The sequence below is a fragment of the Chiloscyllium punctatum genome, chromosome 26 (genome assembly GCF_047496795.1).
Source record: "Chiloscyllium punctatum isolate Juve2018m chromosome 26, sChiPun1.3, whole genome shotgun sequence".
Taxonomy (NCBI): Eukaryota; Metazoa; Chordata; class Chondrichthyes; order Orectolobiformes; family Hemiscylliidae; genus Chiloscyllium; species Chiloscyllium punctatum.
In genome coordinates, this window is record NC_092764.1 from 33583617 (window position 1) to 33599241 (window position 15625).

At 38.2% G+C, this 15625-nt stretch overlaps 1 protein-coding gene across 1 annotated transcript in view; it reads left to right on the plus strand.

Moving 5' to 3' along the window:
* spire2 (spire-type actin nucleation factor 2) overlaps nt 1-12679 on the plus strand; it is an 82886-nt gene extending 70207 nt beyond the window's left edge. Inside the window, exons 13-15 of the mRNA XM_072596102.1 lie at nt 2279-2306; nt 6516-6616; nt 9564-12679. Coding sequence (XP_072452203.1) covers nt 2279-2306; nt 6516-6616; nt 9564-9768 — 334 coding nt within the window. The 3' untranslated portion in view covers nt 9769-12679. The remainder of the gene's footprint in view (nt 1-2278; nt 2307-6515; nt 6617-9563) is intronic.
* The last annotated feature ends 2946 nt before the right edge of the window (nt 12680-15625 follow it).

Consider the following 15625-nt stretch of genomic DNA (forward strand, 5'->3'; position numbering starts at 1 on the left):
CTGCATGTACTTTGTGTGTTTCAGTTGGTCTGGGTGTTCATTCAGGACCAGGGCTAACCTGAAAAGAATGAAGTATTTAAAAATTGTAAGGCAACTGACCTACACAAATTGCCCTCCTTTTATAAATGGAAACAATGAGCAGTGTATTTTATAGGAAACCTTTTTCTACACTACGCAAAAACAAAAGCACAGTCATGTCCCTGAAAGAGTCCTTGTTTTCAATCATTTCAGCAGAACATCTTTGAGCATTCCAGACCTTTTCAGCTAAATAAATGTTTTTATAAAAATTAAATTCTGGATTTGGCCTTTTCTAGCATACTAGGATGTTTTTCTTTTACAATTGTTACGTAAATGCAAAGTATTTTGAAATTTGACTAGTTTATCCAATATGAAGACATATTAATGCTAAAAATCACACAACACCAGGTTATAGTCCAACAGGTTTAATTGGAAGCACATGAGCTTTCGGAGTGACACTATTTCATCAGGTGATTGTGGAGGGCTCGCTCATAACACAGAATTTAAAGCAAAAATTTGCAATGTGATGTAACTGAAATTATACATTGAAAAATTGATTGTCTGTTAAGCCTTTCATCTGTTAGAATACAGTGATAGTTTCACTTCTTTCATGTGTAAATCACAATACCCTTTTTTTAAAGTTGCATTCTCGGGTTAGCTGTTAACAATGGTGATAGCTAGACAATATGTTGAAGGTGTTAGCACCCTGTGTTCTCTGTCTATGACCTGATGTTTAGATTGATTCTAATCTAAAAAGTGAGATAATGGAGTTTTACATAAATTCATGCAGTTTTTGAGCTCCGAGTTCTACATGAGTGTATGCAGTTTTTGAGCAAAGTGCAATGTAATTCTGCAAGTACAAATTCACCACACGAAATATATGTATGCATGTGGGTCTTTGTCTGTCTGTCTGTCTGTCGTGGGGGTTGAGTGTGTGACTGTGTGTGCGCGTGCAAAGTGTCTTAAGTCTGTGAGGGGGTGCATGTGTGTGTGTGTGTGTGTGTGTGTGTGTGTAGTGCAATGGTGATCACTTGTAATGTAACATGAACCCAAGGTCCCGGTTGAGGCCCTCCCTATGGGTACCGAACTTAGTTATCAGCCTCTGCTCGGCCACTTTTCTCTGCTGCCTGTCCCGAAGTCCGCCTTGGAGGATGGTCACCCGAAGGTCCGAGGTTGAATGTCCTGGACCACTGAAGTGTTCCCCAACTGGGAGGGAACACTCCTGTCTGTTGATTGTTGTGCGGTGCCCATTCATCCGTTGTCGTAGCCTTTGCTTGGACACACACACACACGGACACACACTCTCACATACACACGGACACAGGTGCGCGCGCACGCACGCATACACACACACACACACACCCTTACAGACACACACACTCCCACACTCACACATGCAACCCCTCACAGACTTAAGACACTCTGCACGCACACACACTTTCTCACACTCACAACCCCCACCCCAGACAGACAGACACACACAGACAAACCGACAAAGCCCCACATGCACACACATTTTGTGGGGTGAATTTGTACTTGCAGAATTACATTGCACTTTGCTCAAAAACTGCATACATTCATGTAGAACTCTGATTCTAATCTAAAAAGTGAGAACAATCTAAACATCAGGTCATAGACAGAGAACACAGGGTGCTAAAACCTTCAACATATTGTCTAGCTATCACCATTGTTAACAGCTAACCCGAGAATGCAACTTTTAAAAAAAGGTTTTGTGATTTACACATGAAAGAAGTGAAAGTATCACTGTATTCTAACAGATGAAAGGCTTAACAGACAATCAATTTTTCAATGGATAATTTCAGTTACATCACACTGTAAATTTTTGCTATAAATTCAGTGTTACGATCGAGCCCTCCACTACCACCTGATGAAGGAGCGTCGCTCCGAAAGCTAGTGTGCTTCCAATTAAACCTGTTGGACTATAACCTGGTGTTGTGTGATTTTTAACTTTGTACACCCCAGTCCAACACCAGCATCTCCAAATCATGACTACATATTAATGCAGATTTGTAGAGTGCATTTTTAAACACAGTTTAAAGATCAAATGTCTGAACTTGTCACATGACTGCAATGTAAAAATGTCGTACTTTAATTTCAATATTAAGCATCTATATATGTTGATCTCAGACTTAGCAAATGTAATAATTTTTTTAAAAAAATGAAAAATAGCTAATCAAAATGTCAATTAACTGTTAAACATTAGTATGATTTTAAAAGGACACTTTTTTTCTTTTTTTAGATCAGTTTGTGGTTCTTGCAATTTAAAGGTAAGAGCTATTGCAGACTTTACTGTAAAGGATTCCATTAACCATTTTTATCACAGAAATTTGATTGATTGATGAAATTTCAATCCACACATTGATAATTCCTTCCCGCTCACAATAAGTAGGTGGTAACTTATGACATTGCCAAAGTACACTTGTACTCTAGGAACATAAGTTCACATCCCACCAAGACACTAGGTTAAATTTGATTGGAATTGAATTAATAAATCTGGCTGAGGGGAGAAAAGTCATTGGTAATTTGATTTACTCATGCCCTTTAGGGAAGGACACTTGCAGTCCTTTCCTGGTCTGACCTTCATTAGATGCAATGGGGTTTATCTTAACTGCTCTCTGAAATGCAGTCCACTACATTATATTGAACCACTACAAAGCCTAAAGAAAGGAATGAAACCAGATGGACTACTTGGAATTGGCTTCGGCTTCGTAAATGACAACAGCAAATCCTGCATTGTTGACCATTACAAAATCCTCCTTGCTAAAGTCTCAAGGCTTTTGACAAAGTTGGGAAAGCTTCAAACCAGTCAAACATCAGCCTGATATCGTCATACGCACAGAATAATACCTTACAGACAATGTCTCAGACAGAATAATTACCAGCCTGTCCCAGACGAGGCACTGTGGGATATAGTCAGGAAGGAATTGTTCTGGAATTCCTCAACATTGACTATGGACTCTATGAAGTATCAAAGCATCATGCTAAACATCAGCAAGAAAACTACTAATTGCCATATGTCACAATCCCTTGTCTGATGAATAAGTACTCCACTGTATTGAATTAGAAGGACTGAGTCTATCTGCACGATGGTCTGACACCAAGGCTGCAAGAATGGGTCTGCGGCAGTGGTGAAGGAACCAACAAAAGACTTGACCTCACCCTCACCAATCTCCCTGTTGTAGATGCATCTGTATATAACAATATTAGTAGGGATGACCACCACACAGTCTTAACCTGACTATGCAAGCCATTCATTTGTATCAACTGCACATAAGGCAAAAGGGAATTTAAACTGGACATACTATCTGCCATGGCCTAAAGAATTGAAAATGACAACAGTAAGCACAGCTCTGTCGACTCTGCAATGTCTGACTCACTAACATCTAAGCGCAAGTGCCAAAATTGGGAGAGCTGTGCCACAGACCAGTTAAGCAACAGCATGACACTGTCTGGTAAGTATGCTTTTTGACAGTATGACAATGTCCCAGAAATTGCAGTCACCGTATCTGGGTCTATCCTGAACCACCAGCAGAATGGACTCCGCAGAAGTGGTAGCATAGTGGTACACAGTCGGGAGGGAGTTACTTTTATGAATTTTCAATATACTCCTTTGAAGTCTCGTAGCATCAGGTCAAACATCAGCAAGAAAACCTCATGCCAGTTATCATGTACTGTCCCCCAGTCTACCATTACCATCAAATCTAGGGATCAACTCTTGATTCAATGAAGAGTGTAGGAGGACATGTCAGGAGGAAGACCAGGCAAATGGAAGAATAAGGTGTCAATACAGTGAAGCTACAGCACAGGGCTGCTTGCATGTCAAACAGCATAAGCAGCAAGCGATGGACAGAGCCAAGTGACCCTATAAACAATGCATCAGATCTAAGCTCTGCTGTCCCATTACATTCAGTAATGAGTGGTGGTCGAAAATGAAACAACTCACTGGAGGAGGAAGCTTCACAATATCCCCATCCTTAATAACGGCCAACCTAACACATTAGTGTAAAAGATAATGCTAAATCTTCAGGCAGAAGCTCCACTGGATGATCCATCTCGGTTTCCTCCCTAAGTCCTTAACATCAAGGTGCCAGTGTAAGCCAATTTGATTCACTCCACATTAAATCAAGAAATGGTTGGAGCCATTGGATACTGCAAAGGCTAGGAGTCCTGACAATGTTGCAGCAATAGTATTGAAGACCTGTGCTCCAGAACTTGATCCCCTCGCTAAACTTCCTGTACAGCCATAACACTGGTGTTTACCTAACAATATGGAAAATTGCCCAGGTATGTCATTTACAACAGGATATATCCAACCCAGCCATTTGCTGTCCCATCAGTCTGCACTCAATCATCAGTAACATGGTGAAAGGTATCATCAACCGTGCTATCAAGCAGAATTTGCTTAATAATTACCTGTTCACTGACTCCCCAATTTGGGTCTGGTCAGGGCCACTCAATTCCTGACCTCATTACATATTTGTTTCCAAAATGGTTAAGGGAGCTGAATTCCAGAGATGAGGTGTGAGTGACAGGCCTTGACATCAAAGGTGCACTTGACCAAATGTGGCATCAAGGAGTCCTTGCAAAAGTAGAGTCATGGGCAAAAACTCTCTCAAACTTGGTCATTCCTGGCAGAAAGGAAAATGGTTCTGGTTTGTGGAGGTCAGTTACTTCAGCTCCAGGACCTCTCTGCAGGAATTCCTCAGGGTATTGTCCTAGTCCCAGCCATCTTTAGCTACTTTATTAATGACTTTCCCTTCATCACAAGGTTGGAAGTGAGGATGTTTGCTGATTATTGCACTATGGTCAGCACTATTCACAACTCCCCAGATACTGAAGCAATCACTGTTCGTAATCAGCAAGATCTGGGCAATATCCAGTCTTGGGCTGAAAAGTGGCAAGCAACATGTGCCAAACATTGCCAGGCAATGACCATTTCCACTGCTGCAAATCATCAAGACTTTTTTGGACAGCACCTTCCAAATACCTGACCTCTACCACCTGGAAGGAGAAGGTCAGCAGATGAATGGGATCATTGCCATCTGCAAATTTCCCTCCAAGTCTCTCACCACCTGACTTGGAACCAGAATGCCATTACGTACTAACACTGAGTTAAAAAGATAGAACTCCCTTCCTAGCAACGCAGTGGAAGTACCTTCATCCCCAGACTGTAGTAGTTCAGCAAGTCCCTCACATGATTTAGGAAGTAAGCAATATATTCATGTTTTGTGTCCTTGAGTGTGGGGAGATCCGGGCATTAGGCAGCCCTGAGCATTCATATCGAGCTACAAGCAATTTCCAAGAAATTTGGACAGGGCAAAAGTTGATTTAACAAATCTCTAAAGTATCATTTACTCTGGCTGTTTTAGAGCCACAGATTGTCACAGTAATCAAAATCCCTGAAGCTGATGTTTGATGCTTGATGCTTGTGCAATTGTATTTTAATATTCGGAGCAACCCCCGTATCGTTTTCTGCGGTTTCTGTTACCCGCAGTTTACCACAGCCCAAACATATTATAGGGAACTATCCAGAACCAGGGACCAGGAGGCTGCCACAAAGGTACATTTCTCATTTAAATGAATGGGTTCACTCCTATCCGCAGTTTCAGGGCTTCTGCAGTAGGTCTTAGAACATATCCACCTCGGATACAGGGGGACTACTGTATGTTTGCAGCTGTATGTATCTTGGTTAATTCCCTCCCACTGAAGGACATGCATCCTTCCTGATTGGCAGTAACAGGAGGGAGATCAGGTTCCTTACTCACTCAACACATTGACACTTGTCAATAGTATGTTTGGTTGGGAATGAAGTACTGATTTGTGATCAAATATTTACATTAGAAAGAATAGGTCTGATATTTTTGAACAATATTTAGTGAAGGTTTTCAAATACAATTACTACAGAGGAACATTAATTGTTTTTGGCAGATGCAGTAAAAGTGAATAAAGCTTATTGAATTGCCCTATTTTAAAATAAAGACTTTTTTATAATGTTCTTACAAAAAGCAATTTGCATTTATAAATTAAATGGATGTCTGTGTGAAATACATTGGGGATGTTGCTGCAGCTGACTAACAATTATGTGGCTGATATGCCTTTTAACGAGCACCTTCCTCTAATCAGACTTAAATTAGAGTCAGTCCTCTGTAGTATGTGTACACAAACTCCTTGCTTCTTGCAATACGAAAGGTCCTATCATTCCCCATATACACTTGTGCAGCTGCTGTGTATAGATCGAATTATTTTGGATAACTTTTCTATCCTTCGTAAACCATGACATTAGACTGAGTCTAAGCTCTTGATTTTCACATTTTGTCATGCTCGTATGAAGAACGAATGTCTCATCTGAATGTTTGTTTTTTCTTCATTTTCTCGTCTTTCTTCCACCGTTGTCCCAAATAATTAGTATATAGAGGTCGATGGACACAGTGAAATATCTGTAATAAACAATTAAAAAGTAACCATATTTTCTACAGATCAAGATTCCTTCCAAGAAATTTGCTCATATACCGGTTTACACTGTGGGTTTTGAGAATCTCCATGGAACCGCTCACACCAAAGGATATTTCCAATCTCGGTAAGTATCTGGACTTGTTGCTCATCTAGATGTTGAAGCTTTCCTGCATCAATCCTGTCCAGTCCTGTTAGAATTTTACAGGTTTCCATGAGATCCTTCCTTCCTCATTCTTCTAAACTCCAGCAAATGTAATCTAAATTGTTTTAACCTCTCCTCATTCATCAGTCTTGCCATCTCAGGAATCAGTCTGGTGAACTTTTGCAGCACTCCCTCCATAACAAGAACATCCCTCCTCAGATAGGGAAAGAGGAATTGCACACAGTATTCCAGGTGTGGTCTCAGTAAGGCCCTGTACAATCACAGCAAGACATCCTTGCTCCTGTACTTGCATCCCGTTGCTCCGCTGCATTGGTGGATGTAGACAATCTTGGTGATGGACATAATAAAGGATTTGAACTCCGTTCTGAGTTGGAGAGTGTTGGGGAGAGATATCAAAGAGAGTCTTTAGCTATGTGTTCAGCAGTGCAATCAATCCTTATTCAGAGCTATTTTACTATACAGCATGTGAGAGGTACCTGAAAGTATCCACTGAACACGTTGACCCTCCCAGTCAAGTACAGCATTTTTCTACATTTTACGTAACAATAATTACATGCAACATTTGATGTCATTGTTAGCCATATACCCCAACCTATACATCCGATACTGTAAATTCACAATCAGTGATAGACATCTCTATGGATAGCACTAGGTTCTCTCATGATGTTTAACAAACATTGTTATCATCAGGCCTTGGGATCTTACAATATATTCCATTATTTTACATCCCAGTGTTAATGGTTTTATTGTTTCTCGGACATTTTTCAGACTTGCTTATCTCTGAGGACTGTTTGAATTCTGTTATTCATTGTATTCAATGCTATCTTTAACAAATTCTGTTACGCATTTTAGATTTCCTACTATATTAATCACAGGAAATGCCAAAAGGTGCTAATTCCTATTAATTGCTATCAAATTCATAATATCAGTTTTAGTATAAGATTAGTTATAGATAGTTATATGGTTACACCTAAGGTTAGAATTCTTTAGGGCAATGAATTATGGGCAACTTCTATTCCACCTGACCTTAGAAGGTTAGGTAATTACAGCCCCTGTATCTTGCAGCTGCAACTATGATTCCTTTCATTCATATATTGAGATTAAACAGGAGATTGCTGTTAAGATGAAATTTACTGTCCCTACTCTAAATATTTCTACACTAACTTTTAGTTAATAAGACAACATCTCTTCAAATTCCACTAGTAAGACTGAAACTCACTCACTTTCACAGGTCAGTAAGCTTGTCCAAACTCCTAAGGTTTTATAAACATTTTCTTTGTTTCTCTTTTACCTTGTCATTTGCCTCTGTCCTTCCTTCCTTGATCCTTGGATATACAAATCATTTGAGCCGTGTCTCTCATTCTTATTTTGGTTGGCTTATTTAGGTTACAAGGCTGTCACTGTTTTTATTCTCAAAATCAAATGAGTACCCTTTTAGAGGTTATCTGTTTTCCCCATTTGTCATTCAGTCCCAGTCCCTGACAGGATAGGGACTCCACTCCACTTTGTTTAAAGGAATTCAGACAAATTTCTTAATATTAGGGATAGATTGTATTTCCTAATTAAGAATCTTTATTATTCTTCTAATTCTTGCTAAATTACAAACTTAATGCTGTCTATTCCCAGACATCTCTTCATCAGATTGTCTCTTACAAACATCTGTGGTTTGTACAGAAATCTCTGGATATTAATTTGTTGGATTCTATGTTCAAATAGACCCTGTTACCTTGGATTTGGATTTATCTCCCCAAAGCTACCATTGTGATTACTTATGACCTCACTTTAATACAGGAACAGGCAACAAGTCTATAATTGCAGCTAAAAATCTCAGCCATATTTATGCCAGCAAGTAGCCATGTTGTGCCACCTCCGATCATGGCCTCCTTTAACAGTAAGGGTGGAGAACCTGTTCACTCTTGACATTATGCTGAATGATAGACAATTTTACTTGTCAGTGTGGCATAGAATAGCAAGCAAAGTTAGTATAATTCATGCCATTCATATTGATGCCTATGTTGCAGAATCTGCGTTTATAATGCAATTATTACATTGTTATTGAGTCACAGTTCATTGAAAAGTAACTTCTTTAATTATTTTAGAAAATTCAGGATGATGCAGAGACTTCAGAATGTAGAATTTTAATTATTTTTGGTTCTGTTTTGTAAAGTACATGCAGTATATTGTTCTTGCAGTCTTGTCAGTGGGCACCTGGTAAAACATTTGAAAAAGTGGAAATAGGACAAAATAATTTTGTAAAACTTGTTCCATGAGAATGGAGCACTTACTCTTCTCTAAATTTTTCTTAACCAAGATGTTTTTGCAACGTAGAATATGTGAAACAAATTTTTGGACAAGTATTAACTATTTCTTTAACTTGGATCTTCTAATCCATATGTTACCATTAGTTGAGGAAAATGCATTAATTCGTATAAATCTTTTCACAACTGTGGAAAATCTTTTGGTTATTTAATTAAACTTGAGAAATGATCAAAACAATCAAAAATACTCTCTTGGTCATAACATTTGTGAAGAGGAAAGATAGATTTTTGCAAGAAGTTATGAAACAAGTCCTCCCTGGTCAGGCTTCAGCAATTTTTGTGTTTAGTTGAATGGGGGTATTATTATTGTTGAAATTAACACTTCGGTATCCAGGTTTCTATTTTTACTGATGTAATTATCTCAAAAAGATAATAATTAAAGTTAAAGTTGTTGATAAAATACAGCTTGATTCTGAAAGTTAGGCCGAGTAAGAATTACAGAAGTCTGAAGGACTCTGACATTTTGACAAATAAAACCTATTTGGCCTTTTTTGATGAGCAAGATGTCTTTTAAGCAAGTGCGCTTGTGAGGGACTGTCCAAATGTTTGGCACTTGCTTTCAAGCCTTGTTTTTGATTGTATTGTTGCAGATCTCTGAAGAGTCTCAGTAATCGGTCAGTAGAAAAGGAATTTCCACACCTTTACACAAACGGCTGTAGCTTCAAAGATATTTGTGCCGAATGTGCAAAATTTGTTGCCGATGTCATCAACTCAAGTTGTAAAAGCGTGGACCTTCTGAATAATACCCCGAGGAGGAAAGTCCAATCTATGTATGTGCGCTCAACAAGATCCTGAAGAAAATAAGAACTAGATCTAATTGTATTTGAACACCATATGATTCCAGCCAAAGCTGTTAACAGTTGTGCTGCACGTGCTGATTTAGTTCCTAAAAGAACAATATGTAATGCTTTAAAGAAGTGCTCATGACATCTGATCTCTAGCAGGTGTGACAAATGGGTCTTCATATAAGGATGAACATTTTCTTGTTAAAATGCTGATGACATGAACAAGGCAAAATGATGGTACTCCAAGTTGATTCATCAGCTGAGGAAGCTTGGATTTTCTAAACTGAAAGTTTCACCTTGATGGAAACTAGCTCTAAAAGTCAGGGCAGGGATTTGGGCAAAATGTACAGATTTTGAGAGAAATTTGCCATCTTGACAGGGACAAGAGGCTAGGTCAGGGTAAAATGCATAAAATTGAAAATTTATTTTCCTTTTTATTTTGAATGATTTCATTAATTTATTTTGTTTGGACGTGATCTCCTGTAGGCTTCCAACTAATATTTCTGTGCTTCCTGGCTCCTGAGCCTCTGCTGCTGATATTTCAATTCTATTAAGTTTTCTACTTCATGAAGGTGAATACTGATGCAAGGTTTTGGTTTCTATCAATGTTATACTCCAAAACTAGCCTCCTATCCCATTTCATATACCATGGTTTCAACCATGGTTTTACTTGAAGTGAGTTTTCTTGTAATCCTTGATTAATATGAGGATATTTGTTTATCATTATCTGTTATAGTTGGAGATCAACATTTGTGTATTGTTATAGTTATTCATAAACTGTCACAATATAAAAGTTATCAAGAGTTAGTGACACCTAAGGTGAGTTCTTATTCCTAGTTGTGCTATATCTCTGTGAACATTCTGTAAATGAAATAGCTTTATTCTTGTCATACCTGGAGAGCGATCAAACAAAGCTATTCTGAATTTAGAATAAGATATTATATTGGATCTTGTTACTTAATTTACCACTAGCTAATGGCTCTATGGAACAGCAGAAGACCAGTTAACTGCCTGCTTGCTGAAATGCCTGTGGTTAATAGACATTTTGCTGCCCTTTTGCTTTATTAATGGACATATTCATAAAAGAAAGGAATATTCTAACAATACTTTATCTTCTTACATTAATAATAGTCTCATCCATCTACACATTGTTTGGCTAAGTGTGTACCAGTAACATTTATGTTATGAGTTTTTACAATGAGGTGCTGACATGATGTAGTAATCATAGACAAGATGTCATTTCAGCCTTGAATATTTTATCAGTACTTTGGATTTTTTGTACTGATGAACTTCACATTAATGTGGAATGGACACTAACAATGATAATGTTAGAAGCAGGAAACAAAATAGAAACAGTTGAGTTACAAAATTAAACCAAGTGAAGTTCAATTAATATCGTAGAACTCAAGTTCCTAAGTGCTTTAACTAAAGTCATCTCATTCAGGAAATCACCAGTACTAATGTCACATTATCCAAGCTTTTGGGATTTGTTTGTTTGTCTTTACATTCTGCATAACCGATCCCCTTTTATGGCTATTCTTGTGGCTACTGCATTCAGGCAACATTATGTCATGGAAAACACTGATGAGTCTATCATGTTTGCAGTCTTCTACCAGGATATGCACTGCTTGTAAACATCTAAATAAACAACTAATGAATGGAAACTCCAACTTTTGGGAGAAATTAAACATTGAAGTTATAAATGTAGCTGTTGCTATGCAAACTTGGAATTATTTCCCTTCTCAAGACTTAATGTTTTCATTGAAAATATGGGACCACATAATCAATAGGCTGCAGCTTTCATTTATTTGAAAGTGAATGATTAAGAAATGAGAAAACAAGTTCCAATAAAGATGGAGCACTGCATGTTTTAACAGCTTATAAAGTTGCCTGATGCTGAGAGTTCAGCTTTTCAGAGGTTTGATAATAGATTTAGAAATTTTAAGAGTGCCTTTTGATTGTGATAAAATCTGTTCAAGAACATTGTACTGCATCTGCTAACTTTAGTGTTTAATATGTAAACACATAGGTCTGGGGAAGCTAGTGTGTCTGTAATTGATTCAACTTTGGCATAACATTTCTTATTAGCTTTTGCATGCTCAAAATGTTTAACAATGGTGATCTTGTAAGACAGGTACATGATGTAGCATTTTAATAAGCTTAAAAGTTTTCCTGGTTATGGACATAAATGAGATTTTTGTTCCTGAGTTCAACCGCCTGGATGTAATGCATGCCAAAGAGCAGCCACTAGGAGTACAGTATCAATTGAACAGAACATTACACCTTTTAAGGATATGTCTCCACAGGATAGGACCTACACTAATGTACTGTCATAAATCGAACGCTTAAGTTAGACTTGAAGACCTGTCATATCTACTAACTACATCATCAGGCATGTCTGTGTGCACAGTTTCCACATCCAGATGTCCATTTCAAACAATACTCCAGCTGTCAGAGAAATCATGCAGGTATGTAGTTATAGGGCCAAGCTGTTAGCTTCTGGTTAAGACATTGCACCACAGTGAAAAATTGCATCTCACCAAAGAAACTATGAAGAAGGAAATTTGTGTTTCAGTGCTGCAAGTTTTTAGTAGAAGTAACGAATATGACTAATTATCAATGCACCTTCCCTGGAATGATGGGATGTGTGTTGTGTGTGTATAATGACTGGATGTCAGTCAAACAGCATGTGGAAAATAATATTATACAGATGAAGAAATAAACATTTTATGTGGAGCCTGTTGTCCAACATGGAATGTAAAGGTATTTGATATGTATGTATTTTTCTTGTAAATAAATTCTATTTACTGCTGGATTAAATAAAACTGAGCAAATTGTTCAGCCAATTCTGGTTGTTAATAGTTGGGAAAGTTGTCAGTGAATATTTGGAAATGTAATGAATCACATTTGTATTAATAATGCTATGGAACAAAAGGAATTACAAGAATACAAACTTTTTTTTAAGAAAATAATGCAAATGTAAACATTTCTGCAAAAATCACTTTTGGATTTGAAGTTTTTTTTATATAGGTATTTTTATTGAAAACTTTTTTTTAACTTTTTTTTTACAAAATTACAAACTAATACAAACAAATATAAACACTAATATACAACAACACAAGGGAAAAAAAATTCTGTTAACTACTAATCTATCCTACAAACAACTAATCACATTACTAGTAAGAAATAATTAAATGTGTACTCAATGGATTAACAACATCCAGTCATAATAAAACCCGTATTTAAACAGGATTCCTTCCCGGGGTGAGGGGGGGCCCATTCCGGACCAGCCAGAACCACTACCACAGCTCGACAAAAGCCCTTGACAATATGGCTGAAATATCTGTGCCTATATAGTTCAAAAAGGGCTGCCATATTTTATAGAATAATTCAGTTTTTTAGTGCACCATATTTGTGAGGAAGCCAAGGGGGATATATTCCATGATTAACCTATACCAATTCAAAAGTCCTTGAGGGCCCTCAGCTACCCAATTCACTAAGATATTTTTCCTTGCACAGAAAGAGAGAATGGAGAATAACTTCCTCCCAGGCACAGGCAGGGAGGGCAGATTTGAAAAGCCCAAGGGAAGAGACACTGGATCCAATATTTGCGGATCTTGTGACATGTCCATAAACAATGTGTAAGAGTGCCCACTTCTATTTTGCATTTAGGACACATTGGGGATGTTCCTACCCTAAATTTTGCCAGTCGTTCCGGTGCTATATGACTTCTATGGAGTATCTTTAGTTGAATAGCTTGAGTTCTATTACAAATAGAGATCTTTCTGGCATTTTCCTAGATGTCCTCCCACATTTGTGATGGGATTTCTAACCCTAATTCCTGGTTCTATGTTTTAAACAGTCATTCCATGTCTTTTGGTACCTCATTATATAATGAGTGATAAAGAGTACTGACTGAGGGTGGACCCATTGGCCGTCGTACTCTTCTCTCCCTATCCGATTTGTAGGGGCTGTCTAATAATGTGGTCGTCTTCTGTATATAATCTCGTATTTGGAAATACCGAAAAAGGTCTCCGTTAGGCAGTCCAAACTTCTGGTGCAGCTGCTCAAAAGACATCATAACCTCCCCATCGAACAAGTCCCCTCAGCAAGAGACACCTCTGGACCTCCAGGGTTTAAATGTAGCATCTGTCTGCCCTGGCTGAAAACCCCATGATCCCACTATAGGAGTATAAGGTGAGGTTTTTTTTGTAAGTTACCCTCATATTGCCACATTATCCTCCAGGCTTTAATTGTAGTAAATATAATAGGGTTTTTACAATAGTCCATCATAGCTCTCATCTAAAAATAAAAGATTGATGAGGGGACACTTTGCTTGGGAGGTTTCGATGTCTAACCAGATTGATTGGGTCTCTTGTGACCCACAATCAGTCACATAGCATAATAAAGAGCTCAACTGAAATCTCAAGTCTGAAAAATCCAGTCCTCCCTTGCTTGTGGAAGCTGCAGCTTCTCTAATTTGATAAGGGGCCATCTATGATTCCAAATAAAGGAACCAAACCAGCCGTGCAGTTTACATAACGTCAGTCTTGGCAACATCAAAGGAAGCATTCTCATAGGATATAGGGGATGAAGCAGAATATTCATTTTAACTAGAGCTACTCTGCCTAACCAGGATATTGGGAGATTTCCCCCAGCGTTGAAGGTCCTGCCTTATTTTCTCTAGTAGGTGTATAAAATTGGCTTTATGCAGTTGACCAAATACTGGGGTGATAAAAATACATAAGTATAGAAAATCCTCCAGTGACCACTGAAAGGGAAAACAAGATCCGTCCGATAAATTGGATATACTAGTGAGACCACTGATGGCCTCCAATTTCATAAAATTGATTTTGTAGCCTTAGAACATAGATTAATTACTTGAATTCAGCAGGGCACAGATATCAGAGGATTACTTAAGAACAGGAGGACATCATCTGCATAGAGAATGATTTTATGTTTACCCAAACCAACCCTCGGAGCCGCTATGTTAGAGTCGGGGGGGGGGGGGTTCGTATAGCTTCCACTAGTGGTTCAATTATTAGCGTGAATAATAATGGTGAGAGAGGACATCGCTGATGACAGCCCCTAACCACACTGAAGCTATCTGGACCTAAACCATTGGTAATCACAGCTAATTTGGGGTCATTGTATAGTATTGAGATCCATTTCGAAAATACCTCTCCAACATCAAACCTTTCCAGTGTGTAAAATAGATATGACCATTCAACCTGGTCAAATGCCTTCTCTGCATCCAAGGAGACAACTATCTCCGGTATTCCTTCCTGTTGACAGGCTTGTATCATATTTAAGTCTCTTCTAATGTTGTTAGATGATATACGACCCTTGATAAACCCTATCTGGTCCTCTTTTATGATATATCATAATACCCTTCCAATCTTAATGCTAATGTATTAGAAAGAGTTTTAAAATCTACATTTAACAAGGATATTGGTCCATATGATGAACAATCTTCTGGGGCCTTTCCTTTTTTAATAATGAGAGAAATATTTGCTTCTCTCAACAAAGGCAGGAGGTAGCCCTGGCTATGTGAGTAATTATACATGTCTATAAGTGGACCAGCCAGTTCCCCTATGAATTCTTTATAAAATTCAACCTGGAATCCATCTGGTCCAGGTGCTTTGCCACTCTGAAGCTGTCTAATTGCGTCAAGTACTTCCGGCATTACCGGGGCACATTCAGGATCAGCACCTGCTCCAAAGTTAAATCCGGAAAGGCCAAGTTTTTAAAGAAGGATTCCATCTTAGTTCTATCCTCACAATCCTGCGATTTATACAGTTCAAAATAGAACTTTCTAAAGGCTGTATTGATCCTTTTACAATCACAAGTCAGTGTACCAGCACTTT